Raw genomic sequence first — 27,265 nt, 5'->3', positions numbered from 1 at the left:
CCGGAGTCGAGACTCTTAAAAAAATTTATAAGAAAAATATACTCTTGATTCAATACGATTTTTGCTCGAATCAATCGGAAATCCGCTTATATTTAGAGGCTTGGCTCTCGATCCAAGCAAAAATCTGGTTGAATCAAGAGTGTTTTTTCTTGTCAAATATTTAAGGGTCTGCGCCCTGGATCCAAGAGAATTTTTTTTCCAGTGTTGAACCTTAGTGTTACGTCACAGGAAAGCTGTGCATATCGATTTATTCTAATCAGTAGCATTTGGAGAAGTTATGTCATTGCTGTCGTTTTGATCCAAATCGGTACAAAAAAAATTTCTACAGATTAATCCAATAGTCCCGCACCATCAACACCAGTAATCGCCCTTGTTATGACTTTTCAACAAATTGAGGTATAGTGCCTATGTCAAAGCCCAATCTGAGAATGGGCGAGGACTTTACTGCCGTGATAGCGAAGAGAGCAGTGACCGCCAAATTTACAAAATTGAGTTTCCCTCAAAACTCTCATCTCTTTTAAATGAAGTCACTGATATAGCTAAAACAACATAACTCATCTTCATCATCAATTCTGACTCTTATTAAATATTTCGACTTTTGCAAACGTACTAAAACCATCCAAAAATTTATCAAAATTTCGATCAGCTCGTGATGACTTTTTTGCAAAATTCAAGCGCGTTGCAAAAAGTTACGGTGGCCTAGAACAATTTGCACCCCTGAACATGCGTCCCGCCAGCCGAGACATTCAAACTGAAGGGACCTAGAGTCCCTTGATACTGAGAGTCAAGACAACACCCCCTCATGGAGTCACAAACGGGAATAAAGATTTCAGAAATTGAACGTTCTTTGTAATTTTTGATCGGCCCATTCTTAAATTCCTTTCTCCGTTCCTTCTCTCATTCCGTTTGTTCCTTGCCGAACCCGTAATTCCCCGGTCCATTCCAGATTATAATTTTTGCAATCGGTGAAAATGTAATCTTTATTCCCGTTTGTGACACTGTGAAGGCCTAAAATACGGGAACCAATCAGAAATGGATTCACATTGTCTTGACTCTCAGTATAAAGGGACTTTAAAGGGACCCGGCGTGGATTTGGCAATGCGGTTATCAAAGCTGAGTTCACAGCTTGTTTGCTTCTTTCCCGATTCGCCCGCTCCGCTCGGGCGCGTCGCGGAGCTGTTTTCGGTTTTCCGTCTCATGATTCTGTCTACCTGTCCGCCGCCCCCCCCTTTCCACCCTCCCCCCCCCGGCGCCCTCATCCCCCCTCCGTCTTGACGAGATGTCCCGGGGGACGGCATCTTCCGGATCCGCCCAACGAATGATGGGGTCACGCCGAAACTCGCCGAGCCAACCGAGCTAGCATTTAAATTGCTCAAAGAAAATTGCTTCGGGGAACCCAACGGCAACCGGCCGCCCGAACGTCTTGCCTCGATTTATTGAAACACTTCTAATGATGTAGTAGTGGCTATCATCGAGGAAGATTGGTTGGTTCTGTTCACCAGATTGAAAAAAAAAATCCCGCGTAGGCGCTTTTTTCGGGGAAAGGATAGAAATATATTAGAAGAAGGTAAATAAGGATCTTGGCTGTGTAGAAAAATATGCTCAACGTCTGATCGATGTGTTTTAAATATCAGCCCGTATCGATGTTATCTTAGAAACACCAAAGTGTCAGTTCATAGATTTATTAGTATAAATTAAGTACTTTCTCTATACCTAATTAACAAAGCACTAACCTTTAAAGTCTCAAAATTATATAAAAAATGAGTTTCCGATTTTCTATCAATTCATTGGGGGTGCACGTCCTGACAGCTGCGTGCCTCAGGCGTTTTGCGCCACGCATTACTTTTTTGATTTTTTATCGTAGAGGAAGATTTTAATAATCTTATACGGAGAAACCCCGTGACAAAAACAGCCCCCTTCATTGTCAATTTCGAAGAATTTCCGCTGCAATCGGACAAAAACCTAAATCAGTCTAACTGCATTTGGACGTATTTCTGCCAAATGGAACTATCTGCATTACAACGTGAGCCCTGTTGTGCATACATTCTTATAGGTCTCAGGGCTCATGCCGCAATGTCGATAGTTCCGTTTGGCAGAAACACTTCCTATCTCAGTGCATTCTTTCCTCTCCTGTTTCCTTTTCTTTTTTACGACATTGGAAAAACAAACACATTGAATCTTGAGTCCAGACTCTTAAAAACATCGACAAGAAAAAATACTCTTGATTCAATGGGATTTTTGCTTAAATAAAGAACCAAGCCTCTTAATTTGAGCGGATTTCCTTTTGATTTAAGCGTAAATCGGATTGAATCAAGAGTATTTTTTCTTGTCAATGTTTTCAAGAGTCTGGACTCTAGATCCAATGTGTTTTTTTTTCCAGTGAAAGATTTATACAACGAATTTCACGTGAATTCTCCCCTAACGATATTCAAAGCATTTACACACAATTTCAAGTCAGGGTGTTGTTTGCTTTTCTCCTTTTAAAAAAGAAAAAAAAGAAGAAAATTGGAAGAAAATGAGGCAACGTCGGGCTGATGCCCAAATGTAAGTGGCAACGCGGACAGTTCTTGGCCGCAAATCTGGACATCCGTGGCCGCCGGCAGACGACCACCTCGGAAACACCGCTCGGCCATCATATAAACCGGGACACCTCCCCTGCAAAGCCACCCCACTCTAATCCGGCGATACGTCGCCAGCTTACCGCGCTTAGGAAAAACCGCTCAGCTCAAACGGCGATCCCATTTAGTTACGAGGTTCCCGCCGAACACGCTCTGGCATCTGCCGCCTTCTCACGATCACTTGTTAATGTGAGGATATGGGGGTGTTCGGACGGAATCGTCTCGCGATCGCGGACCCTAATTAAAATGTCTCCGACGCCCTCCGGGGGATGCAGATGCGAAACGTACGCCTTTTATGGCCGGGATAATCGGGTACCCCGGAGTTTATGACCGAATTCGATGCGGGATTTCATTGAGAGCCCGGTAATGGAGTGGAGGGAAATTCGTCGTTCCCCAGACGGAGGAACATAACTCCATTCCAACGTTGCAAAATTGGTTCTAACAATTATTTTCTACGAGAATGCTGCTATGCACTGGAAAAAAAAACACATTGGATCTAGAGTCCAGACTCTTAAAAACATCGACAAGAAAAATTACCCTTGATTCAATCAGAATCTAGTTTAAATCAAAAACCAAGCCCCTTAATATAAGCGGATTTCGTTTTGATTCAAGCAAAAATCCGATTGAATCAAGAGTATTTTTTCTTGTCAATGTTTTGAAGAGTCTGGACTGTAGATCCAATGTGTTTTTTTCCAGTGTGTCTGTGCAATTTTTCTCAAAAATTTGTCTGATTTTCGCATACGAGCAGAGGGAAAATCAGTACAATTTTCAGTTAGAGAAGCACACAATTTTCCTGGTAAAAGTGCAATTTGCGAGGGGAAATTTGGTAACAGAAATGTACTTACTTTCTTTCGACGTCCTTCGTGGGGGAAGCGATGAATTGAGGGGCTCGAAAGACAAGTAGGATTAGTGCAGTTTCTCAAAAACATTGACGTAGTAACGACGCAGAGCATCGCAAATTCATGGCTCACGCCATCGCGCCTTCAATTTTGCAGACGCAACGCGGACATCCATCGAGCTTGAATAGTTGTATCTCTGCGCCGTCAACACGCATCCTATCCTTTCATGCTTCCCGACATTCATCGGTTATCATTCGGCAAATTTTATTTAAATTTGTTTTCTGAACAACGTGCTTATTAACAATCATCAGGCAAAACACAGCATCGACCTCCAAATGGGCTGGCCATATTCAGGGTCGTCAGTCAGGGAATACCGGAAAAACTGGGAAATGTCAGGGACTATGACGGAAATGTCAAGGAAAAATGATCAAGTCCCCTTTATTTGCTTTTTAAATGGGTTTGACTTTTCTAAAGACTTATTTTGCCTGAAAACTACTTATAATCGTGTCTTTTTATCATCTAACATATCTTCAATGGAGATGTTGCATGTGTGAGGAATTCGCGTTTGACTTTTGATTATTATGTATAAGTTCACGCGAAACACGACGGTGCCACTGGTTTTCTCTAAAAACAACTCCCAAGCTGAAAAAAAGCTCTTAAGTTGAAGCCAAAATGGAGGGGATATCCCACGCTATCCTGAGAGTCCACCTCTACATCAAGACGAACTCTCCGTGCAAAGATATGGAGCAAATACATTGACAGGGCTGCCACTTTATTTGAGGACTCAAAAATTGAAAACACGGCAACACTACTAATGTATTTGCTCCCTATCTTTGCATGGAGAGTTTGTCTTGATGTAGAGGTGGACTCTCAGGATAACGTGGGATATGCCCTCCGTTTTGGCCTCAACTTGAGAGCTTTTTTTTGAGATTGGGAGTTGATTTCAGAGGAAACCAGTGGCACCATCGTGTTTCTTGCAAACTTTTACAAAAGAATCAACAGTCAAATCGCAAATTCCTCACACATGCAACAACTCCATTATCAGGGAATTTCATTTTCTAAATTTTGTGTCAACCCTGAATCATTGTCTCCAAACCGGAAGCTTGTGTTACATTTTGATCCATTTCCCTCGTCAACCGAACCTCCGTGTTACCTCGAATATGACGTCAAAATTACGACAGTCCATCTAAGTGCAGCGGGCGAACACCGCCGTGTACAGACGAGAATATCTGGAGGTACAGTATCCACTCAACTGAGTGTCCGCGGAAGCATATAACTACCCACTCCAGTCCCCTAAATCACGGTCGGCTCGTTTCCAACGTTTCCACGGCATACATAATGAGCGGCGAATCCACCGTTAGCGCTTTGCTTTATGCCCCCGACGAGCCCCTTAACCTTACTCTATCGCCGGCCCCGACAACACCACGACCGGGAACCAACCCCCGCCCTCTCCTGCCCGCTGCGCCACCGTGCAAACGTCATAATTAAGATCGGTGGCGCGACGAGATGGATCGACCAACATCCGAGAACTCACCGCGTTGCCTAGTGATTTAAAAATTCTGGATTTATTTAATAATCATGAAGACTACTTGAACCGCGTTAAGCAGGAAGCCACATCATATATTGCCAAATTTAGTTCGGCAATTTCAATTTTTACATGAAAACGGTTGTGTGGTTTTTGTGAAAATTTCAGTGAATTTTCTGCATAGTATGAAGCACGTAACTTAAAATTTTCAAAGGGATTCGTACAAACGTTCTCTTGTAAAATATTAAATTTTCCAGTTACATTTGGCAATAGGTGGTGTGGCTTAGTTCCTTTCTGCTCAACGCGATCCACTCTAGCCGTGATTGAGAAAAATCTCGCATGAGCAATGGAGCTCTTGTATGCGTCAGGGATTTGCGATTTAAGTACTTTCTCGTTCGTAAAATTTCGCGAAAAACACGATGTTGCCTCTGTTTTTTTCTGAAATCAAGTTCCGAACTCAAGGAAAACTCGAAGTTCAGGCCGTAATTTTGGGGATATCCCGCGCTACGTCGAGAGTCCATCTCTATATCCAATCATCAATCAAACTCTCCAAGATCGACAGGGAGCAAATACAAAGGTTCCCGTGGTTCCAACTTCGGAGCGCCGAAACAAACTGGCAATCCTGCGACTGGAATTTGCTCCCTCTGTGCATGGAGAATTTTTCTACTTATAGAAATGGACTCTCAACGTAGCGTGGGATATCCTCCCCTCCTCCCAATTACGGCCTGAACTTAGTGAATTTTTTTGAGCTCAAGAGTTTGTTTCAGAGAAAACTAGTGACACCATCGTGTTTCTCGCTTATTTACGCGTAAAATGCAGTACTGCAATCACACATTTCTTATGCAAGAACCCCGTTCTTTTTTACTATCGAGCAATTATTGCTCGCAGGGAGGTGTTATTACAAATATTGCTATGTATGCGTCAGTAATAATATACAACGATCATGTCCCGAAGATGATCCTGATCTCCAATGAATCGCGGACCAGAGCTATGGAGAAACCCTGGTCTAAAATCTGTGGATACACGAGGCTTTCATCTTTCCTGTACAAGCGAGAAAGGACTCTCGGAACACGCTCCCCGTCCGTCCGAGCATCAAATTAAACGTTGGGAACGATTTCGTGGATGCAAGGAGCAGGGGTGGATTCCCAGGAACCGAAAAGACTTCATATAAAATTAACGAGGACGCGGCATCCCTTAAAAATGCATTGCGTGGCGAGACGGCACTTTGTCGCTGTCATTCCGAACGCTCGAGCAATATCCAGCCGGAGAAAAATGCCCGAGCGAAACCGTAATATCCTCGCTGTCCGCAAACATTAGTAGCTTTTTATTTACAGCAATGGCGGCCCGCGCCCAGCCAAGCTAGTGCTCCTCAACAACTCGCAGGAACGCCCGGAGAGCCGAATAGATAAAAACATAACTGCAATTTCTGCATAACAGGAATGCTTCCCGGGTCCTCTGAGTTTTAGGAGCTTTTCCCAGGAATAGGACTGCTTAAATGTGTGTTTTCTCCATTCATTTCGATGGCTAGAATCTGAAAACACGTATTGCTATTGCAACGTTGCAAAATATCAAATTATTTTATTATTTTTCCAAAAAGAAATCAAACCAAATATCTCCGTAAAATCCTAAAAGGATTACTGCAATTTGTGCACATCAGGAATGCTCCCTGGTCTTCTGACTTTTAGGAGCTTTTCCCAGGAATAGGATTGCTTGAATATGTATTTTCTCCATTCATTTCGATGGCTAGAATCTGAAAATGCGCATTTCTGTTGCAACGTTGCAAAATATCACATTTTTCAATCTTTTGAAAAGAAATCAAAGCAAATATCTCCATAAAATTCCTGCGGATTATTTTTTAAAAAGTGAGGGGAATTCAAATAAATTTTGAGAGAAACTGATGGTCTGCTCTCTGTTACAAAAGTAAAACATGAGCAGAGATTTGCATAGTCATGATCAGATGTATGCATTTTTTTGCTTAATCTGCTTGGATGTCCAGGCGGGGCCAAATTGACCCGAGACTGGGCCGAAACAGGAGCCGTTACGTACAAGCTTTAGATAGAGATTTACAAATGCATCCTAAAAAAGGATCAGACATAAGATTGAAAAATAGAAAAATCTAGTGTTGAAACAACCGATGATAGGAAGAACGTCTCGTATTTTAACTTTCCTCCCGAATCTGAGTGAAATCTCGTTGGCAGCATATAGCGGAGCATCGCTCGTTCACGCCTCGCGCCATCGCCCCTTCAATTTTGCAGACGCAACACGGACATCCATCAGGTACGAATAGTTGTATCTCTGCGCCTTCATAAACGCGCGCTTTCCATCGCTCTATTTCTGTCGTGTTGGTTCCGTTTGTCTTTATTTTTCGTCGTGCGATCTGACAGTTTTACGCCCCGGAAATTGTGGATTCAAACCTAAATTAAAAGCTCTCCCTCAATAGCACTCTTTTTGAACCACGAATTCCAAAGCAGTTATTAAGCTCAAACCTCTTATTGTTGAATACGAGTCCTAACTCAGTCTCAATCAGGTTTGAATCTGCAGGCACGGTGTATCCAAAGAGTATTGCTTCAAACAGGGTGCTACCGATACGAACACAGCGGAAGTTTCAATATAATAGAATTTCTCCTCTCCTTTAAACCCAAAGAAGATATGATATCTCGGTGAAAAGAGTACTTACGAGATTAATTGCATGCTCAATGCAGGAGCCGCGGTAGACCGGAGCGAGGAGGCCACGAAGGACGCGGATCGAGAGGCGTGAATGATCGATTTTCGATATTTTCCCATTGAAGTCTTGGTAAAGAATCGATTATTAAGGTGTTCGTTGCAAACACCCTGTTTATCGATCCTTTTACATAGGTGTAAATGGCAGATAAATCGATGCATCGCAAAGCACGCTACGCCACGCCATTGGAAATGAGTGAAATCGGCGTGAATGATCGATTTTCGATATTTTCCCATGAAGTCATAGTAAAGAATCGATTATTAAGTTGTTCGTTGCAAACACCCTCTTTATCAATCCTTTTACATAGGTGTAAATGGCCGATAAATCGATACATCGCAAAGCACGCTACGCCTCTTGAAATGAGACTCTTCTCAAGAGTGGAACATAAAGTCTCGAGGAACGTTAGAAAAACGACGAAACTTTTAATTCAAACTCAACAACTCTTTCTCCGGAAAATCGTACTTTGAGGAGCCCACCTCTGTCGTCGCGCGGGTTGTCGAAGGACGAAATCAGAAAATAAGATCGCGCCGAGAACAATGGGAGCGGAAGGGAGTGAGCGCCTTCAGATAAGGGAAGAGCCCTTTGTGCCTATTATTGCATAGCCTCGCGTGTAACCTGTAGTGGAGAGTTGGAATTTTTTCGGGGAAGAACGAGTTCCGAGTATTGGATGATTTTCCGTCTTCTCGGAATTAGGGCAGCGACACCGGAAAATGACTGACAGGTCGAATCTGATCCAGAAACTCCTAGGAGGAAACGAACCGGAGCTCGCATCCGGAAAAAACAACGTTTAGACGTTTTTCCTCCTCATGGTCGTTTTCTTTATGTTCAGGGTTTGTGACACATTGAAAAGTGGTTAAATTTATTGTAAATATGTTTCGAATTCGCGAGTCTTTGAATGTCCTTAAAATTTGAGAAATTCGTCAAATGTTCTTGAAAGTACCTGCACTTTGTATGTTTTTAATTACTTTGGTACTCTAATTATACTTCATTTTTACGTCCTTTGGAGGGTAGTTTTTCTTCTTCACTTGCAACGTTTTTTCAAAATGTCAAGAATAGCGTCGTCGTTTACATCATGCATTTACTTATTTTCGTTGATATAACTCAGAATAAAAAGTATGAATATAGAAAACTCCATGTTCAGGCACTTTTTATTACCGTTTTAAGTTTTTTCTGCCTCCTTGAAAGTCTTGAGACTTTTTATTAAAAAGTTATTGAAAAATCTTTGGAATTCTTCAGTTTCAACGCTTAAAAATCCCGTTTAAGTGCTTTAATGCGCTGGACTTGGATTTCCATTGGATTGCGTCGTGCAGAAACCGCCAATGTCAATTTTTCCTGCCTTGAACCTCCTCTGTTGATAATACCTTTCAGGATTAGATGCGATCATGAAAATGTTGGTAAAGCAAGCCGTATTGCCGTAAGGTTAAAGCTGGAAAAATGGACATGAGCTGTTTTCACACGACACGATTCGAATGACGTCATGTACCCTGCCGTTCTTTCCTTTCGTATCAAGTAGACAAGGTAGGTAGGCAATCCCCCTTTTGCCTCCCTCTTCCTGCGCCCTGCGTCTTCAGACCCGCTGCAACCAAGTTCATGCTTTTGAATACTGATGCACTTCAAGCGCTCGACGCTGGCCGTAATTTTGAAACTTGAGTCGACCTATTATAACGCTCCCTCGCAACTCCCCACAAATTTACCCCAAGCATTCAGATTTCAGTGTACACGATTGGAGATCATTCAAGATAACATCGTTGGTGACGTCATTATTGTTAACAACTTTTCGAACAATCAGAGGTCAGGAAGTAGGTTAATTTTCAAACAACCAGCAGCTTGAACTTTGATACTGTAGGATCGTTGAAGCATTGATGGATATCCTCATGAGATTAGAGAAGGAGCAACGATGTATCCACGTCAACGAGTATGGACGTGTGTAGTACCTTCATAGTGAGAGTATGACTATTGGAGGATCTATTTCTGATTGGCTCAGCCAGCTTAAACTGCAGAAAGCTCGTAGGAATAACAAGAAAAATGATCAACGTTGTATGCAGATGATTCACTTTGACAGAAAGCGAAGTTTCAGAACCAGCTAGATAGGAAATGAGCCAAACAGAAGCTATCGGTGCGATCGTTGTAGCTACTTCCGCAACAAATCTTTTCTCGTGGTTTATTACCGATGGATCTATTTGAAGGATTATCTGGAATTCTGGATTACACTCTGCCCAAAGAAACTCCTATTTCCGGCTCTCTTTATTGAAAGAAAAAAAAAACACACAAAATGAGCTTTTGATTTTCTTATTCAGATCGGTTGAATTGGGAATAGCCTTGGAAGGAGACGAAAGGGACGTCCAGTGAAAGAGTTGAGAGTCGGGGTTTTAGAAGAAATGAGGGAGTGCCAACTTAGTGAAGAGCTTCGGGAAAGTAGGGGACTTTGGCGGCTAGGTTTCGCAGGGCGCCAGAGAACGCTTTGAAAGCGGCTTTTATATGTTAGTATTCAGATGGGCGGGCGCTTTCATGGATGAGCCAGAAATGGTATTTCTTTCTTTGAAAAAGTAGCAGCTGTATATGGCACGTAATCTGGTACGCGCAATTGTGTGTATGCCAAATTGCCTATCTTAATCGGTGCATCCGCATCTTTTCACGGAAAGTCAGTGGCGTGCCGTGAATTGCGATCTATCGATTGTTACGCCTTTTAAACCTATGGTAAAGAATCGATTATTAAGGTGTTCGTTGCGAACACCCTGTTCATCGATCCTTTTCCATAGGTTTAAATGGCATAACAATCGATATATCGCAATTCACGCCTCGTCACTGCGGAAAATGTATACTATCGTAAGTAAACGATCACTACGGGGCGTTTCATCTCTTAGATCACGATCCATCTGGTTGTAAAATTCAGAAAGCCCTATTATTTCGGCAAGGGGCTGCTCTGACTATTCCGAGTGACTTGGCGCCTCTGCAAGTGCGGAACTACCCAAACCCGCTCCGAGCTCGCTGGGTACATATTTTTTTCGAGCAGTCTACCGTGTAATTATTCGGCTGATATTTTTAAAGCCCTGATTATTTGAAGACTGAAATTATTTTAGCGATCCGTTTTTCGCCCGGGCCGCGAGGAAGGGGCCGCGGGGGGGGGGGGGGGGTGTTTACGGCTGTGCAGCCGGGATGCAGAGCTACTTAGCCGGTGTTTTTATTGTTTCCCACTCTCGTTACGAGCGACGGTGACCCGATGTTGCCGGATCGTGCGGATTTCTCGCGGAGCTCCGGAAGAAACGGGCGGGTTTTCCGTCCGGTCGGCAGCTCCACCGGGGCCGTGGACCGGAATGAATTTTAATCTGGAATCGCTGTGGCCCCGCCGAAACCGGGCGAGTTATGTTTGATCAACTGCGGGCCCGCGAAAACAACTCAGGGTTTCGAGCACTGATGAGTTTTTTCGTCGCGTTTTTGCATGGCGGGTGCGGCGCGCCATTAAGTGTGTGAATCTGTTTCCGCTTTTTGCTGGATCGCATTTCATACACACGCGGGTCGAAAATTAAGTGCAACTCATAATTTTTTCTTTTTTTGTGTGTGTAAGTGTGTGTGTGAAGTTGGTTGGGTGATCGTCGATACGTTTCGGAGGTACTCGACCGTGAAGTTAACCTATGAAATATGTATGGCTCGTGTTTTTGTAACTTGAGGGTTGTCACCCTGCTCACACTGCGGTCTAACTCCTAGACTGTTTCCAATGTGGTTTATTTTGCTGAATGAAATCCAAAATTATGAGAGAATTTCGGTATTTTGATCGGAAAAAATAAAGTTCCCACCGTGTACCTTTGAAGATTTTATTGCGTGAGGCCTGGACTTTTGTTATATTTTAGAAGGAATAACTAGGCCTGCTTGGTGATGAAGGAATTATATCTAGGCAAAAGGGCTAACATAGGAGATTGTAAGTAGGCAGAGAAGGTCGACCTCTTGGTTTCATCGAAATCCTCCCCCTCTTCCTTTCCTCAAAAAAAAGAAGTTTCAAGTCTTTTCTGGGAATTTCTTCTAAAGTTGTTGAAAATTTCATCGAAAATAATGAAATTTAGAAGAAATTTGGGATTGCGCAGACAAAAGTCTGGCGATGGCCACAAATAACTCGAACAATGTCTTGTATAAGGTTTCCAGATGAACTGAGTGTAACAGAAAGCTCCAGGTCCTATTTTAGAAAAAAATTATCGAGGAGAATTTTCGAAATTGGAGAAGCACGCGCCTCCTCCAAATTTTCATATCAAACATTTAGAGTTGAAGAAAATAGAAATATTTTGATCTATAAATTTGTTCTTACATCGAGTCTTATCAAAGATAATAATTTCTAACATCTTTTTCTTGGTTTGATCTGGATATATCCTGGACTCTCTCTATTGAACTCGGCTCAACTGTACCTCTGACTAGATATGAAGCTTTCACGTTTCTCAGAGCTCCTTTAATGATTTTCAAACGGCAAAACCCCCTCTCACTCTTTCAGTATCCGCGCGGCAACGTTTGTTCTCCAGAAGGTACATTGTTTATAACTGCAGTGCCAATTACGCTTCACACTTTGACACGTGTTGTGTTTGTAACGCTCGAAGTGCTGGAAGGCGGCAAAAGCACCGCCAAAAGAGGCAGCAAGCAAGGGAAAGGGATGGAAAGGAACTCGGTTTTGAATAATTTCACCTGAAATCGAGCTGAATTAGAGTCCCGGGTCGTCACATTGTTCCCGAAAATTCAGCATTCTCTCCGAATCTCCGACGAAAAATCGAGTTTTGGAATGAAGTCATTCTCTGATGAGTCGCGGAAGGATAGATTTCCTAGGCAACTCGCGGCTCGTCCGGGAATAGACTTAGAGTCAACCTGCTCGAGTTGTTTGTGCCCCGCGAGAACTAGAAAAAAATGAAAGGAGGCAACAAATAGATGCGGAATAAACAGGGTGAAGTGGTGTTTGAAGAGAAAACAATGACAGACGTATTTCCTGCTCGAATGGGGGTGTTGCGGGGGTGCTGGGGGCTATAAGCCCCTTTTTTCGCATCGTTTGTGCCCCCTCTCCCCGCCCCCCTCACCTCGGCCTGGTAAGTCTCCCACTCTAGGAGGCGTTAAGCACTGCGCTGCTCAAGAAGATTAGCCTCGTTGCCACAATTCTTTCTAAATAGGATCGATGAATAATTGAAAAAATCCTAAGCGTGTTTTTGTGTACCTACGATGAAGTTACAGAAATATTTTTAAAGATTTTCGACGTTCCTAGTTTCTTCTCACGTTTGTTTTCTTATTTTTATAAAAAAAAGAATCGTTGCTATTTTTTGAAACTGTGAAGTTTTTTCTCATCCTCTCTCAGGTAGTCCCTAAAAATTTTGTATAAGAAAAGTCGTTTTATTTTTTTCTAAAGCCCTTTTTGTTCCGCATAAATATTTTCTTTTCCATGAAAAAGCAAAACGCAACGCCTTGGCGGCAAAATCAAGCAGCAGCTTCGAGTAGAGTTGGGAGACGTATTATTTATGTTACAAAAACACTGATTGTTTTACTCTTCATTACCCCTTTTACAAGTTGAGATAATAATTACAGGACTCGTTACTCAGTTCCTATTATTTATCGTCTTCTATGGAATTTTATTCAACACGACATTGAAACTCACGTTTACGATAATTCTCACTCTGAGATGCAGTCGCAAATTAAATGATCTCAGGAGCGCGATGCGCTTGAAAAGTCAATATTCCATTATGATTTGCGCCGTAAGCAGAGACATTAATATCACTTTTTTCTCGGGGTATAATAGCCCTTACGTAAATGACGTCACAAGCGAGAGAAATTCCGTAATGTACTTTGAAGGTGGATGAAAACGCTTCTCCAGGCTCGTAAGTCCAATGTAATTTCAAAAGGTTTCCAGCTCAAGAATAATGAAAACTCAACTTCTCGGCAGTAAAAGTGTTATGAGTGCTTACATTGCACTCAGAAGAAGTTGGGTGCATGGGTTGTAATTTGATATATTCGACCATTCCAGAGTAGATAAAAATGGTGCTATTGATTTTTTCTTCGCCCGCGGATGGGGAAATATCTTTGAAAAGTTTGCGTAGTTCTCGGAATCACACTGCGGGATAGTCAGAGGAGGAAGAGTGTTCCGAGAAGCTCATCGAACAACACACCTCTTTGTCGACGGTAGATAGTTTGAAAAATTATCGCCGTTTGATGTTGATAGTCCAAAATAAATACTAAACCTCACAATCGTTCTTTTCTTTCGCCTATGCAAGAGGAAAAGTTTATTTTCCTGTCCTTAGACTTCGTTGACTAAATGCAATTCCAAAGTGATCTTCAAAGTCCTCTTTTAGCTCAAACCAAGTCGGTTCAAGGTATCTGAATCGGGAAATTTCCTCAACTTAAAATATTTTAACTGTAACTTTGTTTACTCAATCAATTGTTTCCCTTCCCGTTATCGGTTCGAACAATTATCTTCTGGGCAGTTTTGGAAAGACATCGTTTTTATGTTTAAGGACAGTATTCGGTGATTTGCATCCAATTTTAATTATGATCAATTTATATGAAAATGAAAATTTAACCCTTAGATGCCCAAGACTTTTTTAACGACAAGTCCCGAAGTCGGGTCAAATTGACCTGTATTTATATGCATTGATTTTGATATAGATTTTAAAGTATTATCGGTAATATTTCTATATTCTTGAAGGTAAGAAATATTTTTCTTTGAAATTTCACCTCCTTGGTAACAAACCGGTGCTTTCTGACCCCCCTCCTAATCTGGGATATGTAACTCCTCCAGTATAGATAATCAGCTCAATTTGACCCGGCTTGGGATTTCAAGAGACAGTCCAAAAAAGAATAATCCCTGACAACTTCCGCCGAAATACCAATTTGTAGATTCGTTCAGGTAGCCCTTGAAGCACCTCAACACGCAAGATAGAAGGAACCAACATAGCATGGAATTAGAGCAAAGGAAAGGATGCGCGTTGATGACGGCGCAGAGATACAACTATTCGTGCTTGATGGATGTCCATGTTGCGTCTGAAATATTGAAGGGGCGATGGCGCGAGGCGTGAACTCGCGATGCTCCGGCGCTGTATGCTGCCAACGAGATCTCACTCAGATTCGGGAGAAAAGTTAAAAACGAGGCCTAAATGCGTCTCTCCTATTTTCGGCTGTGTTGACTCTCGATTTTTCTCTTTTTTTCAATTCGACGGATTTCCCTTTTCCGTAAATTGCAAACAACTGAGGCAATACGGCACCGAAAAGTTTTAGCGATATGCTCGATAATTTTCCGTAGGATATTCTTAAATTTAACCGGCCTTCAAGCTGTAAGTTTTAAATCTCATTTATTTGATCCCAGTGTTATTATTCCTATCCTTCAAGATCATCAGCGTAGGTTTACAGCCACACTGGAAAAAAAACACATTGGATCTAAATTCCAGATTCTTGAAAACATTGACAAGAAAAAATACTCTTGATTCAATCGGATTTTTGCTTGAATCAAAATGAAATCCGCTTAAATTAAGAGGCTTGGTTCTTGATTTAAGCTAGATTTTGATTGAATCAAGAGTACTTTTTCTTGTCGATGTTTTTAAGAGTCTGGATTCTAGATCCAATGTGTTTTTTTTCCAGTGCACTTTGTAACAACTTCAATATCATCTTCATTGCAAAGGTGCAAATGACTCTAGTTCCTAAAGTGCCGCTTTAAAATAAACTCATACCACGCTTCTAAAACTAATTTCCTTGTTACATTCACACGTGAATCGCTTTTCCCAGTCAAACCTCAAACCAAACGTATCGAACCTGAGACCATACTTTTGGCCTTATCGGAAGTCTCGTCGAAAGATCTCTCTGTATTCAGGTCGGAGCGGCGGTAGCGTTGGGGAGTCCGTTGCGTCGGGTGGGTTCGTTTCGTTCCATCAACTCGTCAGAGAAATATTAATAAGTGCGGGAACACAATGAAGTAATTAAAACCACGGGAACCTCGGGGGGCGGGGGCGAGGGGCACCCCGTAGAGCCGACGACGACGTGTTCCGAACCCGAGCTTTTAGAACGCCCAACTTTTCCCCAACTTTCTCCCCGGAGGCTCCGAGCTTTCAGGAGACGTGCGCCATTGTCACTCTGCATCGGCTCGATGTCGACCTCACGTTGATCGCACGATTTTTTGTTCCTTTTCGCGGGTCAATCTCGAAATCTACTGAACTCGTTCGATAACAATGTATATCTATAATAATATCAAGAACAGAAAGTTAGTTCGATAGAAAACACTTTGGTTGTCTTTAGTACACATATTTACATGTGCTTTAATTGAATCAGTGAGAACGAAAACACATTAATTCGGAAAAATGAAAATAATCAAGACACACACAAAACTGCACAGTAGGTGAGGAAGTTAGTTTAAGAAACGTATTTTTGCTACCGAAAGACAAGTACTTATGGACAATCTAAAGGTCCAAGTTGGAATAGATGCGCTAACTTTAATGACCTTTATGTGTGTTAATTGTCTTTAATGGAAACTAAGCATTTTCGAGTTACCGAGTTGGTGTTTCCGTTTACACTGATACAATTATTATACGTTGGTCATTAAAACCTTAGAGAATAGAGATCAATATTCATCAATTTCATTTTTTGTCCTCTTTTCTTTTTACATAATCTAACGCATTCCTTTTAAATTGTCATGACGTTGATATTAATTAAAACCAGGGAAGCTATTGATCCGCAAGCGAAAACGAAATGGTTGTTTAACTCCTCTTAGCTCGTGGAAAAGCGCAAGCAAGTACAAGGCAGGTGCAATAAAAATGTGATTGACCGCCCTAATTCAATCCTAAGTTTTGGGAGTGTGAGGGGCGAGTGAACGCACCATCCTGTCGGTTTGAGGGAACTTCGCCAGGAACTCCAAGGGGAAGCTCGTGTTGTCTACTAACTTCACCAAGTTCCCTAAACCTGACGCTTCGTTGTGATTGGTTAATTAAAAAGCCACCGCTTCGAGAATTTCTATTCCCTTCTATAAGAAAAGAGAGGGTCGCTGTTGCACTGTCCGAAGAAATTCGCCAGTATTCAATGCACAGGAAGACAGTCGAACCCTCCGTTCATCGCGACCTCCCGCTCCCACCAATACTGCCGTGCCTAGGAAAAACGCCGTATGAGCATTCGAATATTGCCAAATTTCCTCTCAGAAAATGTCTATTTTTGAAGAAGAGTATGAATATTTTTCTTTGAAATTTTCAGACTTTTTAGGTACAATTTCGAACAAAAGCCTCCGAAAAATCGGAAAAGAAATATTCACAAATTTTCCTGAAAATTCGTTCTTTTTCGGAGGTAATTTGGCAACGCCCGATGGCTCATACGGCGTTCATCCTTATCGGAATAGGCAGAATAGGATCGCTCTGTTTTCTCTTTGTTTCCTTGTCTATCGCTTTGTCTATCGATTCCAATAATCAGGACGCTGAAAGAGTTTTTGCGAGTTTCGGTCGCACTGACACACTGGAAAAAAAAACACATTGGATCTAGAGTCCAGACTCTTGAAAACATTGACAAGAAAAAGGACTCTGGATTCAATCAGATTTAAGCTTAAATCAAAAGGAAATCCGCTCAAATTAAGAGGCTTGGTTCTTGATTTAAGCTTACATCTGATTGAATCCAGAGTCCTTTTTCTTGTCAATGTTTTCAAGAGTCTGGACTCTAGATCCAATGTGTTTTTTCTCAGTGTGACATAAGTTTTTCCGCCGCATGAAAAAGAAAAGGAGCAAGAGAAAAGCGGACAAGGCGTGGACATATCGTCGATTCGTGCACCCATGCATGGAAACGAAACTCGGCCGAAGATGGAGCCGAAGTCTCCCGGCAGTTTATTCCGAAGATCCGAAAGCACAGACGGACACGGATCGGGGGACGGTGCAACGATGCGTGGGAGCAACACCGTGTGTTGCGGGTTGCGGTCGGTATTGAATCATGTGCTTATTTAGGCGCAAGGTGACAATATTGACATCGATCGGGGCCTCGGCTCGGGGACCAACTCGCCAAAAACCTCGCAACGCCAACGAAAATCCCGCGTAGATTCACGTTTTTGCACAGCTGCGCTTTCGCGGGAAAAACGGGTCCCGGATTCGGGCTGGCTTCTTTACGACCGCCCCCCCCCCCCCCCTCGCAGCCCGTCTCGTTTTTCCGACTACCCGGAGAAACCTCAGCCACATAACCCTTCCCTCCTCCCCTCCGGCCCACGGAAGACTCAAAGCGCTTTTTGTCGGCCCGCGAAAGGAGAGCCTGCTGCTAAGAGACGCTTTAGTTTTAGACACCGATGCGATGGGTGAACGCCTCTCAGCGCTCTTTTGCCGTTTTTGTGAGCCGTTTCAAGTCGAAGTGTGAGCTGATTTTTTCAGGCTTTCTTTGCCCGGATAAGCTTGTTTTCAGATCGCTGAAAAGTTTGATTTTCAGCAGCAGAGCTTTTGGTACGAGCAATTACCTTGCGATTCAACCCGGCTCAGTCTAGCTACCTTAGAGTTACCTAATTTCTTCGCATTCAAAATGTATTCATTTTCTCTAGCTAGAAGTTGAGCAACATTGACATTTTGTAAAGAAGTTTAAACTTTGTATAATTTCCGTTTTCTGTTAAAAATTTAATCATGAGGGGGAATGAGGCAAATTAAGTAGTCAAGCTACCTTTGTTTTATTTTGATCAAATTGAGCCAATAGTAACGCAGCATACTGTAGTCAGGGATTATGTGTATGTAGCGGCTGATTAATTCAACATTGCATTTATGGCTTCAGCTCAATAATCCAGTAAAGCTTTCATAGGACTCGAATATATTTTTACTCAAATTTTATTGCTCCATGATAAAACTTTCCACCTCATTCCCACAAATTTCCCGCGATTTTCGTGCAACTAATGCACCTTTTATTCTCAAGCCGTATAAAATACTGAAACTGATCTTTCTCTTTTCGCGCGCACAAATTTGCGATCGATAAAATCCGCTTGTTTACAGCTGTTCGAGCCACCCTTTTCGACCCTTCCACCCTCCGAAAAGGGACGGGGGCTAACTGCGCCCCCGAAGCCGCGTTACCACTGATCGATGACGATCATTAAACATAGACAATCAATTAAGATTCAACAAGCGACCCTTCGATCGACAAAGGGTTAACAACCCCACCTCACCGACACTATCGACAGCAGCGTGGCGTGAACGAGCGATTATCGATATTTCCCCATTTGAAGCTGTGTTAGAGAATCGAATATTGAGGAACATGATGTTTATCGATCCTTTTCCATAGGTTTAAATGGCAGATCAATCGATATATATCGCAAAACACGCCACGCCGCTGGCAGTGAGGCGGAGGTGCGAGAAAGGCGGAGGAAAAGCGGCAACGCTTTCCACTCGAGTTTTCCGGGCGTCGTTGTCATTGTTGTTGTTGTTACCAGGGCTGTTTGTCCACCATTTACGCCTACATTCACCTGGAACGCTGAAATAGAAACCCTATTCATCTTGACGTTAGTCCCGCTGAGATTCCTATTATACTTTTGAATTTCAATTTCGGCGACGGCCCGGCTTCGTTAAATCCGTACAAACGGTGGAAATGGCCCCCCTCTACCTCAGCCACCCCTCCTCCCCCCCGGCCCACCCCCTCGAGCCACCGCACTCGAGCGCCCTTTCATCGAATTATGATGATTAATCGGGATTCGTCGCAGCGTTGCCAGATGATCGTTGCGGTACTGCGGCAGCCTCGGATGGAAAGAGCGCACCTTTAGGTTTCGTAAACGAAAATTATACAGGTTTTCAAGATTTTTCACACCTCTTCGCCCTCCAAATTTTCCCCGTTGCTGGCAAACGAAAGGGGAGGAGTGATCGCGTATCTCATCCCTCTCGGGTTCGTCACCGATTTTAGCTCTGATTTTAAAGCGCAACGAACCGATTCTTGAATCGATATCGACTCATCCTGGTTGATACATCCCTATCTTAACAGTTTTATTTATCAATCAAAGTCGTTGGTTAGCGATTCAATAATCGGTTCGTGACCTTAATATATTTGAGATGAATATTTATCACCAACTCTATTTAAGCTCTACGGATACTTCTTTTACTTGTGACTTTCGGCAGAAACTGGACCTTAGTTCAGGAATTCAAAAGTTTAATAGCGCGATTTTTGTTGATTTGGATCGAGGAATCCATTTTAGACCTTAGCGGGCATCTCCCTCAAGTGTCATGAAAAACTCGTTTTTCAACCGATTGAGGTTTTAAAACAGCATCATAATTCGGGTATTTCGTGCCCTAAAAATTCCCATGTAGAACATTTCATCAGTTAATTCAAGGCACCATGTTTTTTGGACTTCAAACTTTCATCCGCCGTAATTACGGTTTGATCTAACTTTTTTGGGTGTTTCCCTGTTCGAAAAGTGTTCACAGAATACTTTTAATTCGGGTATAAACATATTTTATCGCGGGGTTTTTTCTTCTCCTTTCATCAGTAAGATTTCTTTCCTTTCGGACGCTCATAGTAGCATGAAAAAACAAAATGTAAATTTTGCCCTCGAAAAACTACGTCAAATAGTATGAAATTCAAGTTTTTTAAAGCCATTCGCATTTCAGATCAATAAACATACAATGAATTCAATTATGAATTAGCATCAATACTTTAGACATTGTTTCAATCATTCAACCTAATTGCGGGATACAAATATATTAACTCTGCGGATGTGCGTGAGTTATCTCATCCTTTGAAGGCGTTTTGGCGTTTTTAGTGCTCGTCACTTTAAATTACTTTCGGAACAATCAGTATAGGTCTGTTACATTTTGAAATTACTACTAAACCAGAGGGTGCGCCTCCTGACCGCTTCGTGGCTCAATTCCTTCAAGCGCTTCTCGCCACAGGCGTTAAGCTTTACGCGTTGCTCTTATATTTAGACCGTTAAGAAACGTGGGGTTCCAGCCCTCCCCTTCATCCACGTTGCTCGAGCACGTCCATATCGGAAAAGTCAGATTTGGAGTTGCTTACATGTATTCGTGCTCCCTGACAGAAATAATATTCCTACATGTGCAAGGACTGCATTAGCGAGGAGGAGTTCCGGTGCATGCGAATTCGGGGCGGACAGGGCGAGGGGGGCGCAGGAAGGGGCTATTCCGGCCGTCGACGTGCTCGGAAAGCGCGTCCGTTCGCCTTCGTCAGGCGAATGACGTCGGAGGAGCGGGAGATTGGACGGCGAGAGAGCGAGCGCTGCCTGGCAAATGAAACTATAACTAGACGAATATTACTCCAGTTGCGCGCTGTTGTTACTCACTTGTCGATTCGTTTGCCGATACCCTTCTCGCCGCTCGCTGGGCCCGGAGCAGTGGCTATCGGAAGCGGTTTTCCTTGTTGACAATGTTGCCGGTCTAAGGAAAAATGCCTTCTGAACATTCGAGCGTTGTCAGATTTCCTGCAATGAAATATTTATTTTTAAGGAGAGTTATGAATCTTTTCCCTTGAAATTTACAGATAATTTAGATCTGATTGTATGTGATTCAAATTATTCGAAAAATTTGAGGAAAATATTCATAGATTTCCTTGAAAATTCGTATTTCAACAGAGGAAATTTGGCAATGTCTGAAGGCTCATACGGCGTTTTTCCTCAGCATGGCAGTATGGGTCACTTGCGAGTGTTATCTCGATCGATACCGTGGCCGTTTGCTACGTTGCCTTTTTCCTGTCATACTTTATTTGTGCTTTGGAAAACTGGTCAACGTAATGTTTTGATGACTTCCCTGATTTTTTTCTCTGTCTATAGAATAATATGTCTAAATTAAATTAGAGAGAATGAAAAAAAAGCAACGTCAAATAATAAAACCGAATTTTTCAAAGCGCCATATCTCATTATTGAACGTAGAAAGTTGCTTTTTAGACAGATCTTACTATTTTTAGCCAATCCATAAGAATCAGGAATCGAAACACGATTCCGTGACCAGCGCAACTGACCCATTGAAGTGGTCCCTCCGACACAACCGAAACTGCTTTGATGATACGAGGTTGAAAAGACGTCCAGTCTATCCCTGCAAGGGACTACTGTATCTTACATCGGCTCTTGTACTCGCATCTCCAGGAACCGTGAAATTTCATTTATTCCGTATCTCTTCCTCTCCAGTTCGACTGATAAGTGATTTGACGCGATAATGGATAGACGCCCCCCTCGTCCCCCACCCCAACCCCTCCGCCCTGTCCCGTCGGAGTCCTAAATTTCGTCCTTCGAGCGTCCCCGCCTCGCTTATTTTGAGGAGACTAGAAACAAATATCGTGTCGGATATTATGTCCCTTCCTTTTGTCTCATCTCCACCAATTCAGACGAGAGCCCCTTGTGTTCCTCGCAATTATTTATCAAGTGTTGTGTCCTTTCTGTGCTACTGTTGAATACCCTCCATCGCCGGTTATCACAAGCCAGGTGCCGTGTAGTAGTCAGTACAGTATCGTAGCGTTTCTAAATTTATGTCATTTTTCTTCGCAATCAAAACACATACATTTTGGCGTGGTATTTTTGGAAGATATTCTTGGAATGGCCAAGAAAAAAAAAGAAAAAGAAAGGGGGAAAAACCAATGTAGCGTCGCTACTTTGTATGAATATCCCTAGGTGTTGCCTCAAGAAAATAAGATCGTACTCAGAGCGCGTAGCGCTCGTGCGCAGTGCTTCAAGGGGTTGGACTGTGGAGGAGGCAGGGGGCGTACCCCCTAGTTTAATATTAATTTTACCATGATACACACTGATGGTGTGATAGTGTGTGATCACTGATCAACCATCGCATCGATACGTTCCAAAAGTGATTTAAAGTGACGAGCACTACCAGCGTCAAAAAACGCCTTCAAAAGAGGAGATACTTCACGCACATCCGCAGAGTTGATATATTTGTATCACGCAAATATACTTAATGCGCTCTGTCGCAGCGAGATTTTCCGCGACGAGTTCTTCTCTCTGGTAGCTTTTTCATCCGTTTACCCGACGCTCGGACTCTTATTCCACCGTGAAGCGTGAGAGCGCTTGAATTATACGATTTGATCCCGAATCCGTCCAGAAAATTCATATTCATTTTCAAATGAGCTTCGAAGAGATCGTACGCCCGTATTTTTTAGAACTAAAAATAGGCATTCTCGTTTTTCACAGGTATCTCATTGCATCACCGAAGATAAAGTCATAGCAAATCTTGCCATCGGAATGACCGTAGTTTTTCTCCATTCTGCACATATCTCCCGGAAAATTGACTTTTCTCTCGAAGAAGTCAAATTTTAGGAAACATTCCAATTTCTCCGAGGAAAATCGAACTAATTTAGAAATAAGTTGATCATTTTTGGAATCAGCTCTAAAAATCAACGAAATACTCCACCTTTATCGGTTGTTTCGCAAATTTTTGGCAAACCGACCCGTGTTAATCAGTGTCATTATTTTTTTGTAGATAGAATAGATAGATAGAATTTATTGATGCATACAACCTATTATAAAAAGCTCTGGCACAAGTCAAATTTACAATTTATACAACCCTCACAACAATTTAAACAAAATTAATTATACAGGTTCTTCGAAAAAATGTTTTAAACTATACTGCAGTGCTAAGCAAGAACGCCGTAAATCCATCAAGATTTTCCCTCGTTTTTTGGAACTTAACACTTTATTAAATATAAAAACCGTTTTACCCGTGCACCTCAAATTTTCAGGTTAAGTTCTTGATAGTATTTGAAGAATTCTGTAAAAAAAATTGTCCCAAGGTACACAAGCGTTTATGCTATGACACGTTTTTTCCAAAAAATGTAAAGTAGCGTTTACGGCGTCTTTGCGTTGCACGGCAGTATAATAGGCCTTATTTTTAAGTTTTTTTTTTCAACTGGTTAAGGTATATGTTATTTGTCTGTTGTTGCCTTGTCTGTTTGAATCCCACAAAATCTGTGACTAATTTGTGTTATTTTTGATGTGTTGCAGGGAAAAGCAATGGGCCGTTCCAGGACGCAGTGCACATTACTGCCATCCTGGGCGAGTCGGTGGTGTTCAACTGCGGGGTGGATTTCCCCGCCGACCACCCCGTCCCGTACGTCCTCCAGTGGGAGAAGAAGGTGAGCGTCGACACGGTACGAACCCCCACCACACCAACACACACTACCAACATGTTACATGTCATGTACCGCCTCAGTCTCAGTATCAGCAACCGTAACCCCTTTTAATTATCAATTATCAGTATCCAGTAAACGCGTTCTTGCTCTAGTCCGCGATCAGTTCACCGCCCATGGAAATATTGGCGTTCCGCTCTCCGTATCAAGCCGCAGTCCCGGGGTTAATTTACTCCGACCGTGGTTAATTTACTCCGACCGTGGTTAACCGAATAGTGATTTAACTCCAGCCTATTCCGACTGTAGTTAAATCAACTTTGTCCAGGGTTTCAACCTAATGCCAGCCTGAGTATAATTCAACCTTGACTGAGGTTAATTTAACTTTGGTCGAGGATTAAATTAGAAATGACTGGTGTGAGTTAATTAACACCGGGATTATTGGTTGATACTGATTAACACCAATATTTTCATGTGTGAGTTTAACGCCCTTGCCCTTGCCCGTGTCAGAACAGATCTCTCTCTTTATTAGTGCAGTATTCGTTTCATGGCTTGTCTTGTTTAGATCTCATCCTTCATTTCACACACCTGTTCTCCTCTCCTCATCCATCCTCTGAAACCCTGTCTCTTCTCCTCACTCTAATTTCAACCAAAGATAATAACTAAGAAGAGTTTGCTTGATTATAGCAGATTGCTTCTTGAAAGTTTTTCAGCAAGAGTAGATTTCAAATGAGAAATGTTTAAGAAAATGCCACTAAAAATAGTGTCCTCAACCTATATCTGACACATTTTTGGGGGAAACTCTTTAAATTGGCAGCCGTTGCCTCGGGATTGCAGAATCATGCAATCAAGAGCCCTCCCCTTTGTTGTAGTTGTTCTCATCAAATGAGCTTGCCAAACAGGGAATGAGAGTAAGAAGCAAAATTTAAAACACATTTTTCTTCTATTATGAGATTGCAAAAATCCCCTTGAAATAGCTTGAGCCGATTGACGTTATCAAAAGATGCAAAGGTTTGTGGGATCAGTTTTATTTTCTGTACGTATTGGGAGATAAATCCTATGCTTAAGTCATTTTTTAGTGAAAATTCCTAACAATAAAGTCATCCGTACTTGCCCCAACATAAATAATGGCAGGAGGAACGTCAATCCACATAGTCGATGATGTGCAGTCGAAAAGTTATCCCGCGTGGCGTCCGAGTTGAAGTTGGTCAACCGTAAATTTTGGGATACCGCAAGCGTTTCCGTGATTTTAATCCCGTGTCACTGGGACTCAGCTCCGTCGTTAATATTTGTATTGTCAGTAGCACAACCCACTCAACGAATTCACTAATGCGTTAGGATCATCCCGAAAATCGGGAGTGGGGGTCCTGTCAATTCGCTAGCTCTTTTTGCACATGACTTATGTGTTGTACAAAGAGAAGAGTTCAATTATCGGAGTGGGGGAATTTTTCCGCTTTAGCTGGTTCCGTACAGCAAAGGATACTTTTTGCAAACACTATTTGGATAAAAGCAAGCCTATCTCTTTTTTTATTTATTTATTTTATTATTACTACCACTATTTCACCATTCTCTTTTGTTTTCTCATAGAACAACATTGTTCGTAAAACGCATCTATTGAGATGCTTCTCAGGCTGCTCTTGAAGTATAATATAATTGCACCTTTCAGTTGCTTCTAGCACTCTTTTTGGATATAATTTTAGGAAGAAAAAGAGCACTCTTGGATGCCATTGGAGAGTAAGGCACTGTCATTCTCTTAGGATGCGGACTTTTTCCTCACATAATAAGTCAACGATCAAATGCAGACGAATCAAATTTATTTCGAATTTCCAGTCCATGATGAGGAGAGAAAACGTATCTCCCCTTAACACCTACTCAATGCGAAGCAGAGAAATGATTTTTTTCCTGAGCAACTAGTCGGTGCAAAGGAGAGAAATGTTTTCTCTCCTGCTGAGCAACTAGTTAATGCGTAGGAACGGATACATTCCTCTCTTAAGCACCAATTACTTGCTCGGAAGAGAAAACGTTTCTCTCGAACACAACTACTTAATGCAGAGGAGAGGAATGTTTTCCCTCCTGGGCAACTAGTTGGTGCTTAGGAGAGGAATGCGCCTTTTGAAAATGTACTAAACGACTTGTGAATTGTGAGATTAAAACGTCGTATGTGGGTTTTTTTTAATGTCATGGGACATTTTAATTTCAAAGAATATTCAATTGCATCTTTTTCGTTACTTCTTTGGACCCTTTTAAGTTTGTAAATTTTCCGTAGACTTATGTTCAAGTAGCGACAGTTCTGTATACTCTCCAATGGCAGCAAGATCAACAAATAAAGTACTTCTCCGTAAAAGCCAGAGGTATGCTGAACCCTGGTAAAATTTTGAAGCTTTTTTCTGTATTTTTTGCCAACAATGCTTTAATTTATTTTGCTGATCCCAAATCTTTTACTTCGAATGGGATTTTTTCAACAAAAAAATATCTTGTGACAAGTATCATCTCTTGCACACCCAGAACTGCCCTTATGCGTCTTTGGTGGTATTCAAGCTAGGTTCTCTCCATCTAAAATTTCTGAATCTCATCTAAACTTTTCGTTTTTCAAGTCAATCCTGCTTTTTTACCCCGTTTGAAATAAAACAGAAGGAATTTTCGGGACAACGCAGTTGATTCAATTAGCGTTAAGACTGCTGGTCTCAAAAATATTCATAGACAATTAAGACCACAGAGGGTTTCAACGACCTACACTTCAAATTTTGCATGTAGTTGACCCTTGAAATTCTACACGAGACTCAAAACCAAAGCACTTCTTATCTCAGTGTCTGGGAACGGCAAGACTCAATTGATGAGACTCAAAAAGTTCACACCAAAACCCTGTTTTCGGCCGAGAGTGTGATTCTTCTTTTTTCCTTTGAAAAGCAACGACCTTCGCTCAATATGACTGGAACCGCACTTTTCTGATATTCCGCCTTCGTGCTCTGTTCAACATCTCTCACCACAAATTTTCAGTAATGCCTGAGAATGTGTGAGATCGACGAAAAATCAGTGATCAAGTACGAGGGTCATCCAAAAAGTAAGGTTCCCTACCTTGTATCTTCCGAACGAAAAGAGATAAATCAAATCGGTAAAAACGTACATATTAGGCATACTCTAAGCTTTAAAACAAAGTCAAGTTTTTGAAAATCGGTTGAGCAATTAGCGAGAAAACTCAATTTTACTGAGACGACCTTCCGTCGTCGCGTGCCCACCTCCGAGGTCAGGATGCGCGGAGAGTCCCTTACTTCAGACTCGACTTATCGCCTCTAAACATCAAATCGAAAAGGAATTTAAAAGATTTTATCAAGTAGGCCTTACTTTACTTTTTGAGATAGTCTCCGCATCTTTTTTGACTTTTCTGGTATCATTACAGCAGCTCTTTCATGCCTTCCGCGTAAAAGATCTCGTCTTGGTTCCAAAACCAGTCATTGCCAGCGATCTGCACTTCCAAATCAGTTGCTTACCGTGGTAAAATTTTTCCCCAATCCTCTGTACTTTCTTAATTTAGCCTCGGCTGACTTTCGTCTATTCC

General features: G+C 42.1%; 1 protein-coding gene across 7 annotated transcripts in view; it reads left to right on the top strand.

Moving 5' to 3' along the window:
- Positions 1–27,265, top strand: part of tutl (immunoglobulin superfamily member turtle) — a 400,439-nt gene that overhangs the window by 253,501 nt on the left and 119,673 nt on the right. For 6 of the 7 annotated variants that reach the window (XM_019041621.2, XM_072298493.1, XM_072298492.1 and 3 more), the window contains exon 3: positions 23,588–23,733. In XM_019041621.2, coding sequence (XP_018897166.1) covers positions 23,588–23,733 — 146 coding nt within the window. The remainder of the gene's footprint in view (positions 1–23,587; positions 23,734–27,265) is intronic. The other variant, XM_072298491.1, reaches the window with a different exon arrangement.

This window comes from Bemisia tabaci, chromosome 3, assembly GCF_918797505.1.
Source record: "Bemisia tabaci chromosome 3, PGI_BMITA_v3".
Classification (NCBI taxonomy): Eukaryota; Metazoa; Arthropoda; class Insecta; order Hemiptera; family Aleyrodidae; genus Bemisia; species Bemisia tabaci.
Note: the sequence above shows the minus strand (reverse complement) of the source record. Positions and strands in the feature narration are given on the sequence as shown.